The following is a 27,946-nucleotide window of genomic DNA, read 5'->3' as shown; positions in this document are numbered from 1 at the left end:
GGACAATAATTATCAGGAAGGGGTTCAAAAGTGAGTACAATACTGCTCAAAGTTAACTTGAGCTCTTCCCCCCTGTACAAAGCGGCTGAAAGACCTTTTTACCCCCTGAAGTTGGTTACTTAAGTACAATCCCCCTACCCACTACTGTCCCCCATTGCAAAAAACTGATACTATTACTGAAAGTTATGATAGCGAAACATGATGATAGTCTCCAGCTTCAGTAACAGGATGGGCAAATTACAAACGAGCTGTCTTGCCATCGTCAGTATAGCTCTGACGCTATCCATGCTATGACAATAGCAAGAGAAAGTTGCTCGGCTGACAAAAAAAATCAAAGCAACACATCATATAGAACGAAATATAGATCTACCTCTAGAAGAAAGAAAGGAAGAAAAAATAGAAACTTCCTTTTAAGAGCCCTCTTTCTAAAAATTGTTGCTCATTTTCTTAGCTGCTGTCGAAAAAGCTAAACTATTGAATAACTCAAAGCAAGATATTAATTGGACTTTCTCCATGTCGAGCGTTTTTATTGCATGAGCAGTTTATAAACATGAGATTTTTTTGACTCGCGCATCGTTTCCATGTAAAATGGCGCTTAACCCGCCGTACTCTGCTCTGAGAGTATCATGAACAAACACCGTGCTTAATAGCTACTATGGAAAATCTCAGTTCAAAAGAAAGTCGATCAATCTGGTTGAGTAAAGTACCATGCCATGTACCATGATTTAATTTCTTGGTGATAACTAGTCAAATTAGGTCGGATTTTAAGGGGTCAAATGTATAATAGAGCAGTTTTCAATTGAGTGTTGTAGCATGATATTCACTTGAGTGTCGAAAGTAATTTGCTTTTGTTTTTGTTTTGCATTACTACGCTTAATGATTGGTTTTTTTTTCTAAGCCAATCAGAACAAAAGCCAAAACCAATCCGTGACTTGATCACGCACGTTTTTCCGCGCTAAGTGCCGGCTGTATGTATTTGCTGCGAGTTTCGATCGGCTCACTGAAATGTCTGGGTACCTTGTGATTGGCTAACCTGAGTATCAGGCTTTTCTAAGGGGTAGGGAGAAAAGGTAGGAGCGCGAACGCCCCCCCGGGCCCCGCCCCACTCCCCTTAGGAAGGCCTGATACTCAGGTTAGTGATTGGCCAGAGTAATTAATTTGGCTTTGGTTTAACGACACTCATTTGAAAACTAGTCCAAAACCAAAAACCAAGGTAATCACACTGGCCAATTACAAAGGACACAGACAATCCAGTAAACCAATGAAAACTCGAAGCAAGTACACCAAGCCGGCACGAAGCGCGGGAAAACGTGCTTGAGCGTTTTGGCTTTACATCTGATTGGCTGAGAAGTTTTTTGAGCAAGTAACTGAGCGTAGTAATGCAAAACCAATGCAAACGGTAATTACTTTCGACACTCAAGTGAAAACCGCTGTACTACGTCACCACAATTTTGACCAATGCGCATTCGGTGATCGGTCACCGTGATCTACTGAACGGTCGACCGTGACACTCTGGGTACGAGAAATCTAAAATTGAGCCCGCGGATAAGCAATCGAAGTTAACAAAATGGCGCCGGTTTCGGATTGTTGTGTAGCACTTCTTTTGCAAACTTCCAGTGTTCTCCTGCCACGAACATAGAAATATGATAAAAACAAATAAGCTGCTAAGGCTAAAAACAAAAAATGGCCGACTCCTGGATGTTGTGCGGGAACACTACCTCCGAAAGGATGTTCCTTGTCACAGCGAAGTTTGTTCTGTGTGCGAACAAGGTAAGGCATGGGCTGTGTTATGATTTAACATTCGCTTTGTTTTACTACTTTGGGCATTGCTTATCGTCACAAATGTGTGTGTATATTGTAATACAGGAAATGGAAACCAGCTTTCTTCGTCACTGATACATTATGTTGTGCCAGACTGTCAGGTGAGCTGAATGACACATGTAAACAAATTGGTAAAACTTGAAGCGTAATTTTTACGGAGCCATACATCTACAATACAACAACAACTTTTCTAATTCTGTGGTTTTATAATTGCAGGTTTCAAAGCTGTTCATGGAAATATTCGAGAATGCTGAAATTCAAGGAGTCATTTTCTTTCAAACAGTTGTCAATTTTGTAAGTGCACCGCTTAAGGGCCATTCCATTTTATATCCACACCCTCCCTGTTGACGAGGTAAGTCAACATTTACCCCCTAAGAAAAAGAGATCAAAGTGCTGACATGATGCCCCCCTCAGAAAAACCCGATTCTTTCTTAACCCCATCAGAAAAAAGACCACTTTTTGCTCATTTTTACTTACCCCCTCAGAAAGAAACAAGTGCCGACAAATTTTAGACCTCTTAAAGGGAACCTCGACTGTAAAACAGTTCTGGTCAAAATAATAAGTTTACCACAGTCTAAAATCGTTTTGGTTGTTTAAAGTCGCGGATTCGTTTTTTCATTAGAATACTGGGCCTTTGATTTGTCAATTTTTGTGCTTTTAAATTTCCCGCGCGCCGCCATTTTGAATTTTATGACGTCACTGCGTTGCCGCTATTATTAGAAAGCAGAGGTTCTTTTGTGTGAAACAATTGGGCAACGCACTGACGTCATAAATTCCAAAATGGTGCCGAGCGGGAAATTTAAAAGCCATAATCTTTTCCGTTTACGGTTGTTATTAAATGTTGTTTCTCCCCTGTCCTGTAAAATTTGTAGTTTAGGCATTATTTCAAACAACTCAACGTCAACTTGCCTCAAGAACAGAGGTTCCCTTTAAGAAAAATTCGTTAACGGGGGGGGGGGGGGGTTAGGGTTAGGGTTAGGGTTAAAAATTTTGAAATTTTGAAATTTTTTTGGAATGGCCCTAACAACAACAACCTTTAATGTATTTCTTGAACGCTAGTTTAAAAAATGTAAATTATTTTATTTATTCTCATGTATCACTTGTTTTATGATGATGAAACTGGGATATCTGTGTAAAACCGATGCTTTGCCGTTGCTTTCTTTCAGATTCAGCATCAGGGAGGAAGAAAGCTTTATTCTCAGCTCAAAAATCTTGTAAATGATAACAGGCAACAATGCATCATATTCAGCAATGAGTTCTGTGATGGAGCATATGTCCCTCGGGAACCAGGAGAACCTTTAGAAAACTGGCGGTGGAGGTGATTAACTTTCGAATCAGAAAAGTCACTCTTCTTTTCCTTTCTAATACTGCAGTGTTCAATCATTTTCCATGATAAAATTCCAAAAATAGCCTCCTTCCCCTTTCCAGCCGCTTTTTCGGGAAAATGAGCCCGCGGTCATCCCCCCAAAAGCTCTCTCAGGGAGGAGCGAAGACCGGACCCGAGTATACGGCAGAAATCGAGCCTATCCTTCCCCCCACAACAGAAAATAGTAGAAGTCCACCTGAAAGTGACATTAAACAAATGATTTTATAGGCCCAGGGCTTATTATTTTTTGGAATTATAATGTTACAATGTACATGTACATGGTATACAATAACTGAATATGATTCATGTACATGTACTCTCATGACTGATGAAAATTACATACATGATTGTATTAAACAATGTACCACATATTTCTATGACCCTTACAATGTAGCCCTGGATAATCATTCATGTGTGTGCTAAAAAAGCAGCAAGACCCTTGAGGGAGTTTCACCATATACCACTCAAAAGCATTGTATCACATGTGGTGAGCTGTTGGTGTCTTCTTTGCAGATGTGTTTATGCTGGTGCTGTCTGGTACCATAACCATGTAAACCAAGTAGTGCCCCTTGTCATAATAACAGAAGACCAACAGGTATATAGTACATGTATTCATGAACATCTTGTTCCAATATCATTATGGGACAATTTCAAGTGCTCTGTACATGTTCTTGTAATTATTCAGAACAAAAAGAGGTTTTTCAGCAGAAAGTTGTATAATACAAATGGATAGCTATAGTTTGTATTATACAATATGTAATATGCTTTTGGCCATGAAAAAAAAATAGACAAGTAGATTTGTACATGTACATGTATGCAACTTTCTGCAGGTATTTCTTCACAGAACTACATATTTTCCAGTTTGCTTGTCCATTACAGTATAACACATGTACCCCTAGAGCATTTAATTTACTGGTACCCATTAATACACCTGGATGGAGAGAGGCACTGTGAGAGTTACACTGACTGTCTTGCCCAGAAACACAGCACAGTGTCCCTGGTCAAGGCTCAAACCTAGACCGCTTTAGAGTCTGGCACACTAACCATTAGGTGTAGGACACCACACTTCCCCTTCTTAACTGTGCAGTACAGAAAACATTGTTAAGCCTAGATGTTCGGTAAGTGAAATATTGTATACCGGTAATTAATTTATTAAGCAGACAGTTGCATACATGTACTTGTCTATTTTTATTAGTGACGTAATTATAATATAAATCATTTATTTCGAAAGAAGGGAAAATAAAAAATATTAGGTTTACAGGTGTGAATTAGAAAAAAGTATTTTATGTATGCATGAATGTTGTTTGTTCTGTGTTGACAGATTGTGGCAGATTACGGAAACAAGAGTGTTGGAGTATTTGTCATGAGTACTGAGGACTACCTTACCAACTTTTACCCAACCATTCAAACTGTTCTGGAACTTTACTATTCACTGGCTGCTGTAAATGCTGAAGTAAACGAATCAGGTAAATTGTTACCGAAAAGAAAATCTGCTTGAAGTGCCGTACTGGCGCTAGTTGTTTGAAAGATGGATAACGCTATCCACCAGATAAATCGCTATCTGGTGGATAGCCCAGTATGTTTTGTCAACAATTTTCCACTGGATAGCAATTTATCCAGTGGATAGCCTTATAGCCACCCTTTGAACAACTGGGCCTTGCACTCTAGATACCATGCCATTAAGAAATGTGCAATACAATCTACAATTTGTATGAAAACAAGTCTCTGAAATACATAAAAAAGAATATTCTTTTTATTTTCAACCATTCATTTGTTCCTTTCAAAATTCTGACTAATTTTGTGTTTTGTGTAGAATCATTCTCGTCCCCAGAGCTGCTTGCCCCTCTTAGCCGGCTGAGCCTGGGGCATAAGGAACAAGTGGCTCTGGGGATACATGATTTGATTGGCTAGATTTTTAACAAAGAGAATTTAAATTTAGCCAATCAAATCAACCATATAGAAAAATCCCTTACAACAAAGGGATTTTAAAACGTTTGATTTGACTTGCCAAATTTAAATCTCCTTTGTTAAAGATCTATCCAATCAAATCATGTGTCCCCAGAGCCACTTGTTCCTCGGCCCAGGCTCAGCCGGCTAAGAGCAACAAGTGGCTCTGGGGATGAAAATGGCTTAGAATAAAACCTTATTATTTAGACAACCTTGTGATTTTTTTCAGGAATTGGTGATCTTGTACAGTTTATATAAATTTTCTTTTGTTTTATTTGTCAAGCTGATAACAACTACATTACATTTTGTTAAAATTGACCTAATGTTTTGGCTCTTTAGCCAAAGAGGCAGCAACAAAGGAGTATCTTGAGTACTTACCCATAGAGGTTTTGGAAGCTGGAATTAAAGCTGTGAGTTGAGTTGAGTGCTCCCTATATCTAGAACTTACATGTCACTTACTCATGCCCATTATGCCGTGTGCCATGTAGGGCAGCAACAAGATGCCTCCACATCTTCACATCTGGTAACAGAAAACTTTTTGGAAAAATTGGATGTTTCGGCAATTTTATTGTCACTGATTGAGAAACAACCTACAGAATGATATGCTTCTGGAAAAACTGCTAACATACACAGGTTTATTGAGCAAATTAATAATTCCAACTCCCCTTCCATCAACCTTACATGTATATACAATGTAATGTACCTGTATAATGTAGTTATTAACAAGACCCTTAGGTAAAACTCTTAAAAAGTTATTGAAAAAATCCATTTTTTAATACATGTAAATTTAGGATATCATTTCAAAAAATCCACTAATTTAATACATTGCCAGTAATTAATTTGTGCTAAATATGGCCACTTATAGTTATTGCCAATAATATTGAGTAATATCCACTAATTTATTTACAAATTTAAAGTACATTTTAAATGAATAACACCATTGTGCATTGTGTAGGGTCGGTTCCTTCAAGGATGTCTTAATGTCAACAAACATTGTGCACAAGATGAGGCATTTGTTCAAAAGTCAGGGTAGGTTTTGTGTTGATTAGTAGCCGCAGCCAGGACAGTTTCCATTCAAAGTGGCTAGTTTCCCCATAAAAGTATGGACCGCAATTGCATCATAATCTTGATTTGCATTCTCGGAAGAAGGCGGAAGTGATAGCCAATCAAATTGATACCAATTTTGCACCAAATTTTCACTATTGTGTCGTTGGCACGCATGTACTTGTAGTTTTGTTAGTGTGATTGAGATCATTAATGTTGCTTAAATTGCTATATATTTGTAATTTTTTTTTTAATTTTTTTTTTTTCATAGGGAGGGAATTTCAAACAACAAAGACTCATTAGACTCTGATGTCTTAATATCTGGCATGGTGAACAGGTAAACACAGTTACATGTACATGTACACTCGACAAACATATAGCTTGATCCTTTCAGTATCCAGCTTGAAATGTTGTTCTTTTTTCTGACCAGCACATGCTACCAATTTACAGTAGCTAGTTCTAAAAGTTGTGGGATACCTGTACAAGTACAGCTGATGATTTTCTTTCTTCTATGTCACCTGTCCAACTGACCATCAAATTGAGAGATGAACTATGAGTTCCAACAGTACAGGGAACAAACTTAATGTTAATTTGTACATTTCTTTTTCAGACCCTTCACTTATCTGGAACACTGTTTTGTTTTTCTTTCACCTTTTCTTGGTATCAGTCTATGCTCATGTCTTCGTGAATAGACGCTTTGAATAAATGCCACCCAAATTTGAATAACTTAACATACTTTGTACATCCTTAGCCTTGTATTAATGTTTCAAGACAAAGGATTTTTTACGTGAATGTGAGGCCTTGGATGTATAAGTATTGTTATTCAAATACTGACGCCATTTATGCAAAGTGACTAGGCAAGTTTGGGTACTAAATCTTGTACAAATTTGTTACTAACATTAACTAAAAACAATTTTTTTATTCTTACAGAAACCGAGCAGTACATGGTGATATTGTAGTGGTAGAATTACTTCACAAATCACAATGGAAAGGCAGATCAATTTCTATCAAGAACAAAGATGAAGGTAAAGTGATTTATGCGCAGTGCTTATTCTGAAAGACTGGTAATAAACAAAAGTCATTAATATCTCATAAGAATTGTTTACCGTAAATGATCTAATAAATGCCCACTCTCAAATAAACGCCTTGTATCTAATAAACGCCTCCCCTGAAACGGGAAACGCTCCACAGAGTAAAGTCCCGCAATTTAGTTTCTTGCTTGACTTGAACATTGAAGAGACCAACAATGCCAACATGGTTGACCGCAATGATGATGAAGACATCGATATCGAACTACATGTATGAACGACATCTCTAGGATTTGCATCAAAACTCGAAGTAAAACTGATGTAGCTACATGTAGGGGTAAGCGTGGGAAAACGTGTGGGTTTGACCCACGATTGGTTTTGGTTTTACTTGATTGGATGAGTGGTGTAACAACTTAAATCCAATCACTAAGCAAAGTAATGCAAAACCAAAGCAAACGGAAATTACTTTTGATTCTCAAGTGAAAACCGTACCACCTTATTGTTACTTATTTTCGCGGGAACTTAATTTCGCGAAACTGGAACGGGAATATTTCGCGGGACTTAAATTTTGCGATTTGGCGAAAAGTCTCAAAGTGGCCAGTAAGTCTCAAATTTGGCACAACTAATTTGCTTTTTCCACAGCCATTGTTTTCAATGACACTGAACAAAAACATATCAAAACGAAACCGGCTTAAAACAGTTTGACATGTTCCTTAGTTTTTAACAAAAGTAGAGCTAGTTTGACGACTGTACCAAGATAATTATGTAGTAAACTGACGGCAACGTTGATTAATCATAACGAATTATATTGAAGGGTATTAAAGTTCGCGTCGTTTTTTTTTTCGCTAGAACCTTTTTTCGCGGGTCTTTAATTTCGCAATTTTTCGAAAATCGCGAAAATTAAATCCCGCGAAAATAAATAACAATAAGCTAGTGAACATTACTTTGTATTGCAGGGCTGTCTTCACAGGGAGAATTGCCTGGCGAAGAGCAAAGTGATGTCATGCCAACTGGTCGTGTTGTTGGAGTACTTCAAAGAAATTGGAGAGATTATGTGGCAAGTTTTGCTGAGAATGAGGTACATGTACATGTTCATCTACTGTGATATCTTAATCTCTGTGTATTATACAGCTTTATAGAGCGGTTTTCACTTGAGTGTCGAAAGTAATTTGCGTTTGCTTTGGTTTTGCGTTCACTACGCTTAGTGATTGGTTTAAAAATTTCACGCCACTTTCTCGGCCAATCAGGAGTAAAACCAAAACCAATTGTGACTCGCTCCCGCACGTTTTCCCGCGCTTCGTGCCAACTACATGTAATTGCTTCGAGTTTTGATTGGTTCACTCGATTGTCTGTGTCCTTTGTGATTGGCTAGAGTAATTACTTTGGTTTTGGTTTTACGACACTTAATTGAAAACTGCTCTAATCCATGAAATATGTTGAGAGTGCACCATTGGTCTAAACACTGCAGATGATGCAGCCAAAACTGGGGATTATTAGATGATATCCCCCAAGTGATATGCATAGTTTTCGAACTTACAGACTAAATATAGCTAACGCTGTCAAGGGTCTCTCAAAATAAACGGCCTCCATTTGGCTTCCAAAAAGTGCACAGATTTAAATTTTGTCATTGGACATTATCTGTTCCTCGAACATCACAGGTTTCCTCGAGCTTCGCTATCGAAAACTGAAACTGTTCACTTCTCGGAACAGATGATGTTAGTGGACAAATATCAGTGCATATTTTTGCGCCAAGTGGAGGTTATTGTTTATATAGTTAACTTCGTTGTAAGGATTTGTGCAAAAGCGACATGAAATCCACCGGCTTGAACATAGAGACGTGGGAGGCACTGGCTAGTGACAGAGATCTGGAGAGCAGAAAAGCGTAAGGCACTCCTAGCTGGAGAAGATAGAGATAGATAGATAGATAGATAGATAGTTTATTAATACAACTTCGCAACCTAAAAGGTTGAATTATGTCATATTTACAAATTTATAAAGCTATAAAAACTAACGATAAAATGTAAAAATATTTAAAGAACTATACAAGAGTGATTAAAATCCAAACTTAAGTACATTAGAGACAATAAAACTATTTCTAAATCTATTAGTCTTAAAAACAGGGTTAAACTGGCGTGACTTTCTGAGGTTATAACTACTAAGATTCCGTGGGGGCAGTAAATTCCTCAGCCTACTGTCATTGTTCTCTAAAATGTTGTTAAACAATTTGTCCGTCAGGGCTTGTCTTCGACCTGACAGAGTGACTAGACTTGCCTTGTCGAGCGCTTCTTCATACGTAAAAAACGGAAAAATGATGCGCATCGCCCTCTTTTGCACTGCTTCTAGCTCACGAGAAAGATACGCAGGTAGACTTTCATTGAAAACTGGACAGGCATATTCAGTGATAGGGCGAATGCAGGTACGATAGAACTGTACTAACTCGTTAGGACCTAGGCCTGAACGCAACATTACTCGTGTAACAGAGGTAAAAAAAGAGAAGAGGAAGGCCAGTTGCGAAGTCTCAAAATCCCTAAAACGAGGAACAATTCGTCTGCAAGAACTGCGGCTGCATCTGCAAGTCTCAAATCGGATTGTTTAGTCTCATCAATCAATGCACCCAACCTACAGTGCGCGAATCCATGGACCTTGTCCTGAGGTCTTAATGACGTTTGTTTGTTTGTTTTTCTAGTATAGTATGTGTACAGCTACATGTACCAAACGTTTGGCTCTTATTTGCCCTTGATGATTATTTTTTTACAATTTAAAGTGCCACTATGATCATGACGTCAAAAGGCTCAAATACCTCACGGGTTGAAATTAGAATAACAATCAGCATAGAAAATTGCACGAAAAACAAGCCCAAAGTTTTTGTTGCTTTTCGCGTGAGTTTCAATACATATTGTTATTATAATTTCAACCCGTGAGGTATTTTGCAATTTTGCATTTTTGTCATTTTCTCCCTATTCGCAACCAATCCTTGAAACAAGGTTGTTTTATGGCGGCCGTAAATTATCGGAAATACACGTTAAAATAAAACGACTTCTGATGTTCGTAATGGATTGAAAATTGGCAAGGTGAGTAAGAAAGTCTTATTGTACACGAAAATGTAAAAAAATGGAAATCGAAAATGTGATCATAGTGGCACTTTAACAACCACTAGATTTAAATGATTGTCTGTTTAAAATTTACAGGAAACCCAGGGAACAAGAAAAACAGCTGGAAAGGTACAGATTTTTGTTCGGTTAATGACCTGTCAAACTGTGGGCGTCATTTACATCCGCATAATATGCACTAAGAAACTTCCACTCAACGAAACATTTCATACAAAAACGACGTTATGCAAAAAATACATTTTTCACTGAGTGAATAAGCGTTTTTGATACATGTATTTATATAATCCGAACTTTTCACAACAACATATTTGTTGACCATTTGTTATATAAAACAAAAATTAATGTGCGCAACAACGTACTCCATACAGCGAGAATTGGCCAGTTTCTAAACCTTAGTTTGTAAATTATATAAGATAACAGTTTACTTGTATAATGAAAATTATAATTGTAAGGTAGCAAACAAGGGGTAGTTGTATCCACAGCTGATTTTTTAACATTTTTTTTAACGCAGATTTTGGTTCTCTTATCTCTGAGCTGTACTGTATTGAAGAGTTATAACAGACAGTTCACTTGGTCCCAGTGGTACTAAACTTCACCCATACCCCTAAAATGAATTATTTGAACAGTCTACGCTCATAAATTTTTCCAATAATTATATTATTGACTCCTTTTTACAGACAGCTCACTCGAACTTGGTTAAAAATTACCAAAATCTGTACAATACAGCGTTTCCTTACATATACCTCGAAGTTTTACTTATTCCAGGGAAGAGCAAACTTTAAAAATATCTGGTTTGTAGCCAGGCATGATAAGATTAAAAATTATTTGATAAAAGTTGACACTGGCTTAAAATATGTACAGGACGTTTCGGCTACTGCTGTAGCCTTCTTCAGCAATATGTAAATTTAAAACGGCGTCCCTGGTGTTATAGGAATAAAAACTAAAAAATGCAGAAGAAGGTGACAAGGAATGTACTGAATAAAAATTGGGGGTGGAATTCTAAAAATGCGACTAAAAAGGATAGAATAGGGGGTGGTATGCAATTAAAAATTGTTAAGTTTCTTATAAATGTTTGGGAATGCTACGTGTTCATTAATAGCGTTTCCATCTCGGACTGAGTGCCACGCTTCGAGGAAAAGTCTTTGTCTCCAAACTGAAGACCGGTCGATAATGTCAACATTTTCCAGATCAATTTCATGATCGTTGAGCAAATGGTGTTCGGCCAATAGGGAATTTCTGTCCATTGTTGTTGTCGCTTTAGCATGTTCTTTGATGCGTGTTTTGAGTGCGCGCGAGGTCTGGCCAATGTAAACACACGCACAGTCTTTGCATTTGATTTTATATACAACACCTTTCGACGACTCTTCGCTGATTTTATCTTTGGGTTTTTTTTTCTCAAAATATTGGCGATGGAACGGATGGGCTTGTGAGCCACTTTGACGTTAAAACCTTTGAGAACTCTTGAGATTCTTTCAGAAAAACCCTTGGCGTACGGTAGAACAACCAAACCTCGCTGTTCAACAACGTTGGCACCACTTTTTTGTTCGGCATTGGATTGACGACCATTACGAATAAAATTGATAGGATAATTATTCGCTGCCAGCGCTTTCAATACACGTTTAGATTCAGATGACACTTCCTCCTCAGTGGATGGGATGTTCTTAGCCCGATCCATAAGAGTGCGTACAACAGAGTGTTTATGTTGCGTATGGTGGTATGAATTGAAGTCTAGATAGCGGTCGGTATGAGTGGCTTTTCTGTATAAAACAGAAACGGCTATCGAACCATCCACTTGCCTCGTTGTCTTAGTGTCCAAGAAAGCGATTGAACCTTCTGTTTCCACTTCGATGGTGAATTTGATGTGCTGGTTAATCGAGTTTAGGTGCGAATGAAATTCATCTACAAATTCTTTTTTCAGACACACATGACTGTCGTTGTTGAACAGCGAGGTTTGGTTGTTCTACCGTACGCCAAGGGTTTTTCTGAAAGAATCTCAAGAGTTCTCAAAGGTTTTAACGTCAAAGTGGCTCACAAGCCCATCCGTTCCATCGCCAATATTTTGAGAAAAAAAAACCCAAAGATAAAATCAGCGAAGAGTCGTCGAAAGGTGTTGTATATAAAATCAAATGCAAAGACTGTGCGTGTGTTTACATTGGCCAGACCTCGCGCGCACTCAAAACACGCATCAAAGAACATGCTAAAGCGATAACAACAATGGACAGAAATTCCCTATTGGCCGAACACCATTTGCTCAACGATCATGAAATTGATCTGGAAAATGTTGACATTATCGACCGGTCTTCAGTTTGGAGACAAAGACTTTTCCTCGAAGCGTGGCACTCAGTCCGAGATGGAAACGCTATTAATGAACACGTAGCATTCCCAAACATTTATAAGAAACTTAACAATTTTTAATTGCATACCACCCCCTATTCTATCCTTTTTAGTCGCATTTTTAGAATTCCACCCCCAATTTTTATTCAGTACATTCCTTGTCACCTTTTTCTGCATTTTTTAGTTTTTATTCCTATAACACCAGGGACGCCGTTTTAAATTTACATATTGCTGAAGAAGGCTACAGCAGTAGCCGAAACGTCCTGTACATATTTTAAGCCAGTGTCAACTTTTATCAAATAATTTTTAATCAGAGCAAACTTTGTTGAAATTGATCTCTGTAAGCTCGAAGCTAGCTACAGCCTGTAAGCTCTTTTTTGTGTTTGTATTGGCCAGTCTTAAGGTGAGCTTACATACTTATGTTTCATTCAGGTCATCGTTGTTCCATGGGACTACCGTATACCAAAGATACGAATCAGTACACGACAAGTCGACAGCTTGCGAGATCAAAGGCATGTATAAACTTATTCTTTCTGTCCTAATAGTTAGCAACATAATATGCCCTTGTAAAGAAGTTTTTCTTTAAACCAAGACCTCCAAGCCACCCTGTCAGCTGCAATCTTGATAGCCTTCATTCATCTAGGTGTTTCAATGTACCTAACTTACACCCCTGAGAAAAGGTACTTTGCAGGTATCACTGAAGAGAACCACAAAGCAACACGCAGGAAATTTTGTAAACTGAAAAGTAGCTCAAAACTAATGTTTTACATTATGCGCAAAGAACCTTTCAAAAAAAACCTTTTAACCATTCATGTTCCTTTGCAGTTTGTTGTTTTCCTTCTTAAAAAAAAAATTCCGTTGATTTGAAGGAAGTTTTGTACAACATCTCAAAAATGACATCGTGGCATTCACTGCTTGTTTGAATGGTTAATTGACTGTGTAATATTAGGTCCATACATGTATATTACTGTTAAAGAAAGGATACTAACCCTTGACATTCTCTTCACTTCTCACAGAATTGTAGTGCGGATTGATCACTGGGAGGTAGACTCTGTGTACCCAAACGGCCATTTTGTTCGTTCACTGGGCCCAATTGGTGACCTCGAAACAGAGATTCAAGCTTTGATGGTAGAGCACTCGTTAGCAGCACCATCTTTCACAGAGGCGCAGCTCAAGGAGCTTCCCAGTAACGCTGTTGAGAGCCCCTGGATAATGTCAGAAGAAGAAATAGCAAAAAGAAGGGATTTACGGTGAGGTCTACCAAACAGGAAATCTTGTACGTGTATACATCGTATTTCTAGTACAGTCGAGCCTCTCCTTATGAACACCTACATCATAATGACACCTCTAAGGTTCACAATCCTAGAGAAACCGGAATTCGAGTACAATTTCTACCTCAGTAAGACGAACTCCTCCATAATGCAGACACTTAGCCCTACCACAGATTTAATGCTTACGTCAAACTTTTGTTTGTGCACTGGTTGCTTTATTATCTGTGCATTAAAAAAAGAAAACAACAATTACAGGTGCTTTGGCTTTGAAACCCTCACTGGCTAAATCATGAATTAAAGCGAAATTGTGCCACAGAAAAGAAGCAAACGGCCTAAAATAGAAAGAGCTGCATCACAGTGTATTAGTTAGCTTGGTCTTTCTGAGGTACTCTGTTTTGAGTTATTTTTAGTTCTATTTATCGTAGTTGACTGCCGCCATTTTACAGCCGCGTGTGTTCTTTAATGACTGGTGTTTTTGTTTGCGTCTTTGCAGAAAATCACACTTAATCTTCAGCATTGACCCAAAAGGATGTGAGGATGTTGATGACACCCTATCTGTAAGGTAAATATCTCCCATCTTCTTGACAATGCACCTGTAAGGCAATAACATGCCGTCTTTATATTTTACATGTATATTGTCAAGCACATAATTCTTTTAACTCTTCACTCGCTACTGTAAAAAAAGCAACCACTTTATTACCAAGCAAGGTTATTCTATTCTCAATCCACATGTAACCAGTATTTCACATGTGTATTTGTAAAACTCATTTATCTTGGCTCCTTGTAATTAAATGATCTTTCCTATCTTCAGATTACTGAAACGTGGCCAAATTGAGCTTGGTGTTCACATAGCAGATGTGTCTCACTTTGTTAGACCAGGCTCATTAACAGACGCTGAAGCCAAGTCCAGGTACGTACACAGTTTTTTCACTGTCGCAAATCTGCACCTACACTAAGTAGTATCCCGATTAAACGAACCTCCAGGGGAAACGAAAAATAGGGGCATAATTACAGAGAAGTACTATCCAAGGGAAATGAAAATTGGTTCGAGAAATCGGGAGTTTTGTTTTAAGTGCGAGGCATAGCATGGTGAAATAATAACATGGAATTTTTCTCCTGTATGCGTGTTTCTTTTCGAAAATAAAAGATGGAAAATCAGTCATCAAAATGTGTTGGCTTGCATACGTGTATCTTCTCTTTCCCCTCAGGCCACAGCTGCTTGTACTGCACTCCACGGTAATGAAGACAAAACCGGATTTACACTTACGAAACGCAATTTACTTTGTTTCTTGGGAAAGGTTATGGTCAGGAAGTACACGTTATTTAAAAAAAAAAATGGTGTGCAGTAAGCACGCTTTTTCCTCAAAGTCCCATCTTAAAAGAGAATATGTAAGCCACCTGTCTGACCATCGGTAATCTTGTAAATCTTGGGATAAATGAGCATGGCGCTAGCACAACACATAGCAAAAACTTGTTTGTTTTGTTTGTTAACAGATCTACTACAGTATATCTGGCCGACCGAAGATTTGACATGTTACCAGAAGTGCTTAGCGCTGATCTGTGTTCACTGATTGGAGGTGTCGACAGGTAAACCCCCACTCTTTCGGTTAACAGTAGTTACATTAAAAGAGAGACATTGTTGGTATTATTGTACAAAATCACTTGAAGCTATTACTGAGAACAAAACAGGAGGGTCACCATTGATACCTTGCAAGCACTGCCGAAGACCTAGCGTGTTAGGTTTATGATTTTATCAGAGCAAGAACTTAAGCGGGATCATTTTTCGTGTAAAGTTAACGACGATTTTTCTTTATTCCTATCATTATTTATTCCTGGCGATGGTGCACGTACAAAAAGATAGAGGTCAGAGGGTGCACTTGCGGCAAAGCACCCGCCTTCAAAACAGTCTGAGTGGCCTTTAATGTTGGCACAGCTTGTCCATACTACAAAGCCTGTTTGGCTAGCATTGTGGCCATGTGTGCACAAACTGAAATCAAAGGGTGGGCTGGTTGGAACTAGTCAGTAAAAGTGGACAACATAGGACAGTGTACGGGTCACATAACCTTATCCCCTTCAGACGTACATTTGTATGTTCCAGCAGTGTAGTAGAAATACTGGCACTTTCCACTTATTACCAATCTCTCGACCAGCAAAAACAGGAGTTGAGTTTTGAATTTTGCTTACAGTTGGACTAAATTTAGAGCTAAAGTCACTTGTCTTCATTTGCGCTTAGATACGCTGTAAGTGTTCTTTGGGTTTTGGACTCAGATTACAATGTCGTCAAGACGTGGTTTGGTCGAACTGTTATTCGCTCCTCCTACAAACTGTTCTATGAGGTCAGTACAATATGTTTGTAGTCCATTTCAGTTTTCTACGTTCTACTCTTAAAATGAAACGTAATGTTTATATTGTTCCATGCCTCGGCGTATCCTGTCCAAGATATTTGCATTCTTAGTAACATCCATGCCATGAAGTGAAATGAACGGTGCATATTACGTTGGGGGACTACACTGTGCTGTTGTAAAGAATATGCCTTTTGCTATTTCAAACTGCCTTGACTGCTATTTCAAACTGAGGCCTCATGCAAAACCTTTCATCTGGAAATGAGATTTACTCTGCACGTAAACGATTGTGTAACTGCACAAAATGAACCATTTTCATTCGGTGGACTTGTACCAGGCCTCGTTTTGTCATGCAGACAGAACCAAAGGTTTGAAGTGAATTGATTCTGCTCTGGACATACTGTAAAAGGACTTTAATTTTTGAAGGCAGCGCAAGCTGTTGCTGATGGAGAGACCAGTGAGGAGGATCTCATTAAAGATATTCCGGAATTACAGAATGTGGAACGGAAAATCGCATCCAAAAGGTCTGTTCGAAAAAAAGTAAACTTGGAGTTAAAAATGAAGCACTGCTTCAGTACCCGTAAAGAGTAGTACGAAATAACCTTACTTGTTCATATTTGTAGTAGTGGTGCTTGGTAATTATGTATCAGTAAAAAAGATGATAATGTGCTTTGTTTTTTTCTTTGTTCGTGAGCGGGCGGTATTCTACAAATCCTGCGATTTGATTGGTTCCGGGAGCGGGCGGTATTCTCCAATCCGGCCCGCTCACAGCGGGCGGTATCCGTTGCGAGATGAATCGTTGAGTGCACTTTCCGCGCGAAATCATTTTGCAGCGTTGTACGAACGAACACATGAAAGATTTGCTCTGCAAAATCAAAATAGCCGCTCACCAACTGTTTTAAAATGTGAAAAGACAGAATAGAAGTGGAATTAAAGGCCTCGAAGTTCTTCTAAAGGCGAGTATTTATTTCTTTATCGACAAAATCAAGTTCTAGTTTCATAGTTTGTTGTGGTTGTTTGTGCATTTCGCAATCGCTGCGCCGGTTTTAAACTTCAATTTGTAGTTAAACTGTCTTTTTATCGGCCACTTTTTTACCAAAACAAAACACTAGTTGCCATCATTCAAGAAAATGATATTTGTTAATTAAAAACAGCCAAAATAATTCTCGCAATATTGTGCCGTACGTCCAAACTACGCATTTCATTCAGCTTCTCTTTCGCACTGTTTATCACAAAGAAATTATGCTGGGATCAACGTAGAGCTTATTAATTCGTTAAATACAAGTGTGTATAGCTTTACCGAAACTGTCTTTCAGTCAGATAGTATTTTTAGTCAGAGAAATTCTCGAACTTAATGTCCTGCGAACAGAGTTCTTTATCAAAACATTCATCGGGAAGCCGGAATCGACGTTTAGTTTTGTTAGTGATAATGCTTTGGCTCAATTTTACATTTATGATATATTTACTACTTCAATTTCTTAAATTGAATCTTTTCAGTGTAAATTTAATGTGCTGAACCTTCTGTGAACTAAATTACAAACAGCCTTTTAGACTCTTGCTAACCCGTCGATCGACTCAACATTGTGACACAATCTTTCTAGGTTTCTTTTAAAACAAATAAAGTAGAAAAAAAAAATAAAAATGTTATTCACCAGCCTAGGTCGGTCCATATTGGGAAAAACTGTGCCCTCGGTCTTGGAACTCGGTATCCAAGACCTCGAGTACAGTTTTTCCCAATACGGACCTCCCGGCTGGTGAATAACATATATGTAGTAGGGCACAGTGATACCTACATGTACATGCTACCTATGTGTGTTACCTTCTCATCTCATATCTCTAATATTTATAAAATTATACTAAGAACTTCGAAGAAAGAATTTTTCCATGTTTATATACATTGTTGGAAATTACTATTGACTTAGTTACAAAGGTTACTTTGTTTATTTTAAGGTTGTCTGAAATCCGTAAGACAGTGTTAAAACTTATGGACATCGCTAGAGTGATAAAAGCAAGAAGAACTATTCATGGTAACACTATATTCTACTGTAACTAGATTACAATGAGATGTGTGCGATGCCTTCAAAGCTTTTCTAAATGTTAAACACAACGTGGAAGATATTGTAGAGGAAATGTGGAATCGTAACCCCTTGTTTCAGCCGTAATAGATACGGTAAATCGAAACAAAAATGTGGAGAAAATAATGGAGAAAACAACGCATGAAGCCCTGAATAATACGTTAAAGTAAATGAACATTTTGTTTTATATTTTCAGTAAGGTTTTGATTTTATGCTGGTTAGTGCAATTTTTATCTAGTACTTATCTGGCGTTTATTTGCAGGCGCCCTGGAGCTAGAAGGTGTAGAGGTTCAAGTCCAATTGGACGAAAAGAAAGACATAAAGGATTTAATTCCTAAAAAGGTGAAATGGATATTTACGTTTTGCATGTAATTTTTTACTAAGGAAAAAAGTGACACAAAAAAAGTGGTGAGTTCCTTATGGAACTCATGTTATCTGAGAGCAGCATATTGACCTCGTGCTAGATTATTATGTCTTACTTGGGTTGTGAGTTCCTTATGGAACTCATGTTTTCTGAGGGCAGCATATTGACCTCGTGGTAGATTATTATGTCTTGGGTTGTGAATTCCTTATGGAACTCATGTTATCTGAGGGCAGCATATTGACCTTGTGGTAGATTATTATGTCTTACTTGGGTTGTGAGTTCCTCGTGAAACTCATATTATCTGAGGGCAGCATATTGACCGTGTGGTAGATTATTATGTCTTGTTTGAGTGGTGAGTTCCTTATGGAACTCATGTTATCTGAGGGCAGCAAATTGACCTCGTGGTAGGTTATTATGTCTTGCTTGGGTTGTGAGTTCCTTATGGAACTCATGTTATCTGAGGGCAGCATATTGACCTCGTGGTAGATTATTATGTCTTACTTGGGTTGTAAGTTCCTCGTGGAACTCATGTTATCTGAGGGCAGCATATTGACCTCGTGGTAGATTATTATGTCTTGTTTGGGTTGTGAGTTCCTTATGGAACTCATGTTATCTGAGGGCAGCATATTGACCGTGTGGTAGATTATTATGTCTTGTTTGAGTGGTGAGTTCCTTATGGAACTCATGTTATCTGAGGGCAGCAAATTGACCTCGTGGTAGATTATTATGTCTTGCTTGGGTTGTGAGTTCCTTATGGAACTCATGTTATCTGAGGGCAGCATATTGACCTGGAGGTAGATTATTATGTCTTGCTTGGGTGGTGAGTTCCTTATGGAACTCATGTTATCTGAGGGCAGCATATTGACCTCGTGATAGATTATTATGTCTTACTCGGGTTGTAAGTTCCTCGTGGAACTCAAATTATCTGAGGGCAGCAAATTGACCTCGTGGTAGATTATTATGTCTTGCTTGGGTGGTGAGTTTCTTATGGAACTCATGTTATCTGAGGGCAGCATATTGACCTGGAGGTCGATTATTATGTCTTGCTTGGGTTGTGAGTTTCTTATGGAACTCATGTTATCTGAGGGCAGCATATTGACGTCGTGGTAGATTATTATGTCTTACTTGGGTTGTGAGTTCCTTATGGAACTCATGTTATCTGAGGGCAGCATATTGACCTGGAGGTAGATTATTATGTCTTACTTGGGCTACGAGTTCCTTATGGAACTCATGTTATCTGAGGGCAACATATTGACGTCCTGCTAGATTATTATGTCTTACTTGGGTGGGGAGTTCCTTATTGAACTCTTGTTAGATCTTGGTAGATTATTATGTCTATTTGGGTGGTGAGTTCCGCATGGAACTCATGTTATCTGAAGAAATTGTTGTGCTTTGTCAGTGAAACGTTTCCTTAATTATCAACTTGAAGTTGACACAGGTATAATGGATGAACCATCGAAGACCACACGAAAGGCTTTCATCAAACGTTTAAAAGAGCAAAGCGTTAACTTTCTGTCAAGGAACATCAGTATGTTCTTCTTGACTTCGTTTGAATGCTGAAATATAAATTAAAAGGAAGACAGTTGTTAACCCATGAAATACATGAAATATCGTGTTTATGCATATATTTTTGTGGTAATATGTAACTCCACCCAGCCCCAAATCAAATTATAAGGACAAAGATTATACTAGTACTAAATGCAAAATCTGGTTATTCTTTTTCTTTTTAGCCATTAGAAATACACGAAACCGTTGCAGAGTGTATGATATTTGCGAATCATTGGGTTGCGAAGAAAATTTCTGAATCTTTTCCTAGCGCAGCTCTGGTAAGATGCCATCGTTGTTTCATAAACCTTGCTAGAGAATTCTTCACTACAATAATGTGCTGAGTCTAACAAGAGTTTAATTGTTACTTCTAGCTGCGTCATCACCCGTTACCAAGGAAACAACACTTTACAAATCTCATGCACTGTGCGGCCTCCAAAGGATTTTCTATTGACACGAGGTATATCGATGGATAACACTAATATTGTGATATCCACGGACAAATTGTTGAAATAAAGTACATTCAGAATCTGTCCTTTTGCCTTTTCCGATAATTAATTCTATATATCTTGCCTTCATTATCTGCTCCTGAATGCCATAGGGTTACATTTATTATCTGCTTCTGTACGTACAAGTTTTCCTTCCTAGCTACCTCCCTCACTACCTTCCACCCTCTCTCCCTATTTACCAACCTCCTTACCTCCTTAGAAATATCTACCTACCCAGATCTACCTTTCTCCCTCCCTACTTACCTACCTACCTACCTACCTACCTACCTACCTTCCTACCTACCTACCTACCTACCTACCTACCTTCCTACCTACCTACCTACCTCCCTCCCTCCCTACCTACTGTACCTACCTACCCACCTACATAACTACCTACCTACCTCCCTACTACCTACCTACACACCTACCCACCCACCCACCCACCTACATGTCCTGCTTACTTGATTATTTAATTGCTTTATTGCTCGCTTATTTATGCGTAAAATCACTCAATTGTTAGAAAAAAGGATGATAAATACTTTGAAATTGTGGTTTATGTATAAACTTGATGTAAGAGACCCAGATTTCATACCTTACGAACCTCAAATATATCCCTTCAGCCCTTTTTTAAAATAATTTAAATATGTTATCATCCATTAGTTGACGCTGTTGAGTACTTAATTTAATGCGCAGTAAAGACATTGTTGTACTGCCTCATTTGCTTACTATCTTCAGTTTTTTTTCTTTTCTTTTAATCATTGTAGTTCTAATAAAGCTCTGGCAGACTCGCTGGATGAATGTGTTGATCCACAAGATCCCAACTTTAACAAGGTATGCAATCTTTGATAAGGGTTTACTCTTTCCTTTGAAATGCTGGGTTTGAGTACTTTCACTTTTAGAAGAGAGATTGTGCCGTTTTGCAATTCTCGCGCCCGGGGGATAATTGGATAGTTTTTATTGACAACTTTAGGCAAAAAGAGGGTGTCAAAGTCAAACTTGTTAGAAATAAAAGGATGTGAAATTCAAGCTGACTATATCAACTAATTAAGAATATTCTGTTGACAAGGAATTGAAATTGAAATGTTCACGACTGAATCTATTTTCTTAAGTGTTCTCCATGCTTGGGTCAACTACATGTAATGTGGGCGACGGGGTGCTCTTTCATCTCTGATGTTTTTGTTATCAAGTGAGAAGAGAATTTGCCATTTGGTTTAGAATTTCTTGCTTGTGTTTCAATCAGTTCAAGCCGCATGCCGCTACTAAACCAACACTAATACTAATAATACTGCCGTATTATTCATTTTTATCGATAATACTAATAAATATTATCTGTTTGTGTAGCTGATCCGTTCTCTTGCAACTCAAGCCATGTCAAATGCACTCTACTTCTCGACTGGTTCACTATCGCCGGAACACTTCTTTCATTATGGTCTCGCCTTGGATCACTACACGCATTTCACGTCCCCGATTAGGAGATACGCTGATGTTATTGTAAGTGGATACTATTGATCACTGATGTCTGTTAAAACGGCGTCTTTTTAGGCCGTCTCACTCACCTTTGGTTTTGGTCGCTGGCTCAACATCCGAATTAAATGTTTGACACAACTGAAAAAAAAAAACTCACAAAACTTTGATACTTCTGCGAAGCATCTTTCCCTACAGGAGTTGGCAAGAAAAAGGTGCACCTTGAGCGTGCATTCCTTGAAGTTTTATCGATCACATGTCATCCAACTCACCATTACGTGATCACTTTTTTTTAATCTGCGACTGAAACCAACGGTGCGTAAAACGGCCAGAAATAAAAACCTTTCAAGAAACAAGTTTTTTTATTTTTATGTAGCTGTTATGGAAAGTATGTGTTTAAAGGAAGGATCTCCTGTTATAAATAATTGTTAAAGTTCCAAAATGACGCTAAACGGCGGTAAAAAAATAAAACTGCTCCGACGTTTCGGCAATATAAAGAGAATTGAATTGGCTTAAAATAAGAAGAGAAAATTGTCTTCAAAGATATTTGGAATAGCCACTGCATTAACGCCGGGTTTAAGGGTGAGTTACACTGGTCTCTGCCTGTATGTTTTGTTAGTTTTCTTTTATATTCCCCTTCTTGTCAAATGTGTTATTACAATAATCCGTTAATTTTTGTGCCTTATAATTTGTAAACAGTGTGAGAATTTAAAAAATGTTCTCTGAATCCGAATCTGCGACTGTATGCTATTTCTAAATGGAATGTGTTTATGTTTTCAACAGGTTCACAGACTCTTGATGGCTGCTGTTGAAAATGACGATGTTGCTCAGCTCCCAAACAACAAAGGACTTCAAGAGACTTGCCATCATATCAATATTAAGCACAGGGTATGACTTCTCTTATCTATGGACCTTAACAAATAAGATTTGGATCTACTCACATGTGGTTTTAGATATATGTGTACATATTTTATTTGTACAGTAGAACCCCGTCCACCCAACCCACTTATGTCCAGGATTGAACGCAAGTATTGTTTAATAAGTACTTCATGTTTGACTATGTTATTTGGCATTTCAATATTACTTCATATTTGACAGATTTCGGTGTGTTTTGGTGAACTTTAATTAATGAGGACACTTTGTGATGCCTGTCATGGGGAGCGTGCATCTCATTATCGTTCAATCTGGACATATCTGACCCAACCACCATCAGGCCACCAAAACCTGGTCGTATATTGGGCGGTTCTTGAATAAAGAACCTGACTGCCTAAGGTTTTGTTCGGAGCAAATAAAAATGGTCGTAATAGTGATGTGGTTGTATAAAGATGGGGTTCCACTGTGATTTAAAAAAGGAATCTGAACTTCATCAGGTGTGCCTGATAGCAATTGCCAAACGCTGACTACAAATAGCATCTGCGGCTTTGGCCTTCGTGTTTGCACACCTAGCCAGAAGTGTATGTCAAAACTGATTACACCTTTGGATGTGTGCATTTAGTGTCCAATTCTTTGATGTTATTTCTGTATTAATAATTTTTTTCTTTAGGCTGCCCAGAATGCCCAGAAGGAATCTGTTGATCTTTTTCAAAGCTTGTTTTTTCAAGACTTGCCTGAAGATGACGAGAGACGGAACTGTGACGCTGTTATTTTTAATCTCAGAGCGAATGGCGTTCTTGTGTTTGTTCCACGGTAATAATAAATAACACAGTCCAAAAAATAAGATCAACAAACACACCTGAGAAATAACTCGTTTAGAGGAGCTATGCTACGGTTAATCTCCTATACAGCCATTGTTTGGGCTCTACACGCAACGCGCCCTGTTGAGGAGGGAGCGTTGCAGGACGAGTAAAAAAAAAGGCTGTATAGGACACTACGCCGCGGTGTCTAAAGTCATTTTGCGATGTACAGAAATATCTTCAAATAAATAAAATCTCAATGATGTAGAAAAAAATAAGCTAACTTTTTCCAAGAATTGCCATCCGCCAGTAGTGTAGCAGCTCTCGTAAGCTTGTAATTCTACTGGTCCCCTTGCGTTGCAGTAACCATTGCTTTGGGGGCTATGTGCGTTTTTCCTGTTGTTTGTTCTATTGTTCTCTCGAAGAGTAGTGAGCCATTCATGTGAGACCGTGCGAGGGCTGCTACCCGACCCTTATCCCTAAAGCAGCTCCTTTACCATGTAGTAACTGGTAAATAATTACACGTTCGAGGCAGTTGCTACCTGATCTGTTGTCGACGTGTTCTCATGCAGGAACTATGATTATCATAAACAGTCGTTCTCCCTCCTTGCTTTTCAGTTACGGCTTAAAGGGCCCAGTCTATCTAAAGGACAAAACAGGACAAGTAGTCACTACTCACGTAAAAGAGGATTCAGTCATTTTCGGCCCGGGTAAGGAAATCTAGATTTATAGAGTGCTTTTCACTTGAGTGTCAAAAGTAATTCGAGTTTGCCTTGGTTTTGCATTACTATGATAAGTGATTGGTTTAAAAGCTCACGCCACTTTCTAAACCAATCAGAAGTAAAACCAAAACCAATCGTGATTTGCTCGCATGCATTTAACCGCGTACAAGTATACATGTATTAATTGTGTTTACTGTTGCCTTGGTGTTGCCCTTTTTCATCATGATTAATTAAATAAATGTAATGTTTAATAGACACTCATTGCAGTATTAATAACTGAATTACAGAGTAAAAAACAAGCTAAGGTATAAATATAAACTATAAATATAAAAATTTCAATATATATACAATAAAAGGTTCTATTATAAACAAGCTAGTTCGAGGTGTAATATCGAAAAGTGACGAAGGCCTGAGAACGCTTCGTTCTGCGAGGTTTGATGGTGCTTCGACTTGTGCCGGATCTTAAGTCGTAGTTATGTACAATCTCCTCACGTCGAGGCAAAAGAAAATGAAGAGGGCTATTTACATCTTGAAGTTTACAGACATACTGCCGGCAAAGATGTTGGCGCCGTTCTCTCAATGAAGTGAGGCCGGGCAGCTTTAATGCCTCGTTGTAGTCGAGGGAAGGACAAATAATAAACATGGCTCTCTTCTGGACTCTCTCAATGTTATTATCTAAAAAGTCAGGAATGTTCTGCCAGACAGGGGCGGCATATTCTAAAATAGGACGCACTATTGTAACAAATACTTTGGCTAATGCTACCGGCGTGGCACCGCATTGCTTTAGTATCCTTAGAGAAAAGAGTCTTTTGTTCGCTTTTTTAACAATATAGTCTATGTGGTAGTCCCATTTTTTTGCCAACCATTACATAGTGTAAAGAAAATGTTATTTTCTTTACAGCCAATTCATTTCTTGTTAGGAAATATCGTTATGCTCGACAAAGTAAGTAGACACAGAGCGTAATCAGATACTCATCAGTTGAGCGCACCCAGAAATGGTTTTCAAGATGCAAGCTTTTAACGTTGCTTTCGTATTTCACAGGATCGCTTTCTCGTCACGAATATCACGCGACGGTCAGAAATTCTGCTGGATCCTTCGACTTTCGATTGTTTGACCATATTCAGGTTTGTTTAACCTCACTGTGTACATGTTATCCAGTTTGACCTGTTTATAAAAAAAATTCTGTATTTGTTTCGTTTCAAGGTAAGAATATCGGTCGCCAAGTCCCGTGCGCATGCTCCGTCTCTCAAACTGGAACTGCTGTCTTTGGAAACGAGACAGAGTCCTCCACTGAGTGAAATGGCCTCACAAGATGACGTTTCACATAAAATGAAGAGAAGCGAGCTTGTGAAGGTACATGTACCGTTTATGCCAGATTCTGGGGAGCAACGTATTTTGTCAATTTTTCGAAAAAAATATGTAGCAATTTTTAGCACCTTGTTAATGATTTAAGGTTTCTTTTGTCAGGAGGTGAAGTCAAGTCGAGTGGAAGAACATAAAAGCGTTGGAACGCAAGGACTTGATGGCGACTTTGCCAAACTCAAATCAGAGTTCGGCCAAACACATGAAAGTGTGAGCTTCTACTGTCTTATGGAATTCTTCAGAGAAATGTCCCTGAGAGACGATGACGGATAATCACACGTGTGGTTTCATAGAAGAATGCAAAAAATACGTTATCTTTTGCGATTTAAATGAATAGAGCTGCGTTGCTAATTGGGGACACACTATATATAAAAAAAACTTTTATAGGGTTAACACAATTGCTGGTGAACCAGAAGTTACATGGTGGCCCTTGAATACATGCCCAAACAAAAATTGCAAATAAACAGAACTTGTTAAAAATCTCAATTGGTGGGAGGCTGATCAGTTGGCGATATACAAAGCGTGGAGGAGTTGAATTTGGGACAACCAAACACAAATCCATCCAGTGACAGACGGGAGAATTTGAACCGGGACCTCCAGATTTCAAATCCAGCGCCTTGATCACTAGGCAACACCACCTCCATTGACAACTCCAACTTGTTTGAGGGTGACTAGTTGGGTATTAACATCAACATGGCTGTTGTGTAAAGTGATTGAGCAAACACATATTGTAAACGTAACATTGACTTAATAACAATCCCAACTAGTTTGAGGCTGACTTGCCATTGCCTTGTTACAACTTCAACTATAGGTCATGATGGAGGACTTGAAACCGGAACCTCCGGATTTCTCCTCCAGGGCCATGACCACTCAGTGGTAGAGCCACCTACAGAATTTTTTATTTGAATAAATCCTGTAAATAACGTATAGATAATAACTAGGTTGCGACATTATGTATGGGTGGACAAAATGGAAAATGGAGGACTTGAACCTGGAAACTCCGGATTTCACCTCCAACGCCATGACCACTCAGTCGGGGCGCCACCTCTAGAATTTTGCTTTTTTTAAAATCTTGCAAATAACGTATGGACAATAACTAAGTTGCAACATTATGTATGGGTGGACAAAGTGAAGGACTCTGGAACCTCCGGATTTTTCCTCAACCGCCACGACCACTCGGTCGTGGCGCCACCTCTAGAATGTTCATTTAAATTAATCCTGTAAATAATGCATGGGCAATAACTCCGGACCCCCGGATTTTCTCCTCCAGCGCCACGACCGCTCAGTCGTGGCGCCACCTATATGAATAAATTCTGTAAATAACGTATGGGCAATAACTAAGTTGCAACTTATGGAAAGGTTAACAAAATGGAGGACTTGAACCCGGACTCTCCGGAGTTCACCGGCAACGACTTGAGATATTTTTTTAAATAAATCCTGTAAATAACGTTTGGGTAATAAATAAGTTGCAATAAAATAATTATAAATGGAGGACTTGAACCTGGAACCTTCCACCCAAAACATGTTACGACGTTGTATAATCCCAGTAATTCCGGGCTTATTACCAGCATTTTATTGTGAAATATGTAAGCTGTTGTTAAACTTTAGTCCACAAAATATCTGGGTGAATCCTGGTTATAAATTACTAGAAATTAAACAATAAAAATCTACTGTGAAAGGCGAGATAAATTATGAATGTAGTTTGGCAAAACGTGATTAAAATTAACATGTCAATTTCGTTTTTTGCAGATTCTTACTGAGCTATTCCTCGTCCTGTAAACTTCCTTTTTGTATCAAATTTATATAAAAATTCTGATTGATCTAAGATTTCCATCTTGTGGACGCTGTCTTGAATTTTTTTCGATAGCCAGTTACATCAGTTTATAAAAGACGTAAGTTATAAGTAATGGTGATAGGACTTAGTGAAGTCCAATTAATATTCGGTCTGTAAATAAATCATATAAGTGGTTAACAAAATCGACAACCCCA

The 27,946-nt window shown here is 38.4% G+C and overlaps 1 protein-coding gene across 1 annotated transcript; it reads left to right on the top strand.

The window, feature by feature from the left end:
- The first annotated feature begins 1,553 nt into the window (after positions 1 to 1,553).
- Positions 1,554 to 27,753, top strand: LOC144661710 (DIS3-like exonuclease 1). Its single transcript, XM_078522526.1, has 31 exons — positions 1,554 to 1,770; positions 1,867 to 1,922; positions 2,038 to 2,115; positions 2,988 to 3,139; positions 3,701 to 3,782; positions 4,509 to 4,653; positions 5,474 to 5,544; positions 6,090 to 6,163; positions 6,450 to 6,515; positions 7,109 to 7,203; positions 8,163 to 8,284; positions 10,395 to 10,427; positions 13,083 to 13,162; positions 13,667 to 13,900; positions 14,415 to 14,483; positions 14,733 to 14,831; positions 15,416 to 15,508; positions 16,155 to 16,257; positions 16,690 to 16,787; positions 18,214 to 18,290; positions 18,601 to 18,680; positions 20,433 to 20,528; positions 20,622 to 20,707; positions 21,500 to 21,566; positions 22,077 to 22,226; positions 22,983 to 23,087; positions 23,743 to 23,885; positions 24,491 to 24,582; positions 25,637 to 25,719; positions 25,799 to 25,948; positions 26,063 to 27,753. The coding sequence occupies exons 1-31, from the start codon at positions 1,644 to 1,646 to the stop codon at positions 26,228 to 26,230; spliced, it is 3,174 nt and encodes a 1,057-aa protein (XP_078378652.1). The 5' UTR covers positions 1,554 to 1,643; the 3' UTR covers positions 26,231 to 27,753.
- The last annotated feature ends 193 nt before the right edge of the window (positions 27,754 to 27,946 follow it).

The sequence above is a fragment of the Oculina patagonica genome, chromosome 1 (assembly GCF_052425735.1).
Source record: "Oculina patagonica isolate OP01 chromosome 1, crgOcupat, whole genome shotgun sequence".
NCBI lineage: Eukaryota > Metazoa > Cnidaria > Anthozoa > Scleractinia > Oculinidae > Oculina > Oculina patagonica.
This window is presented reverse-complemented; position numbering and strand designations above follow the sequence as displayed.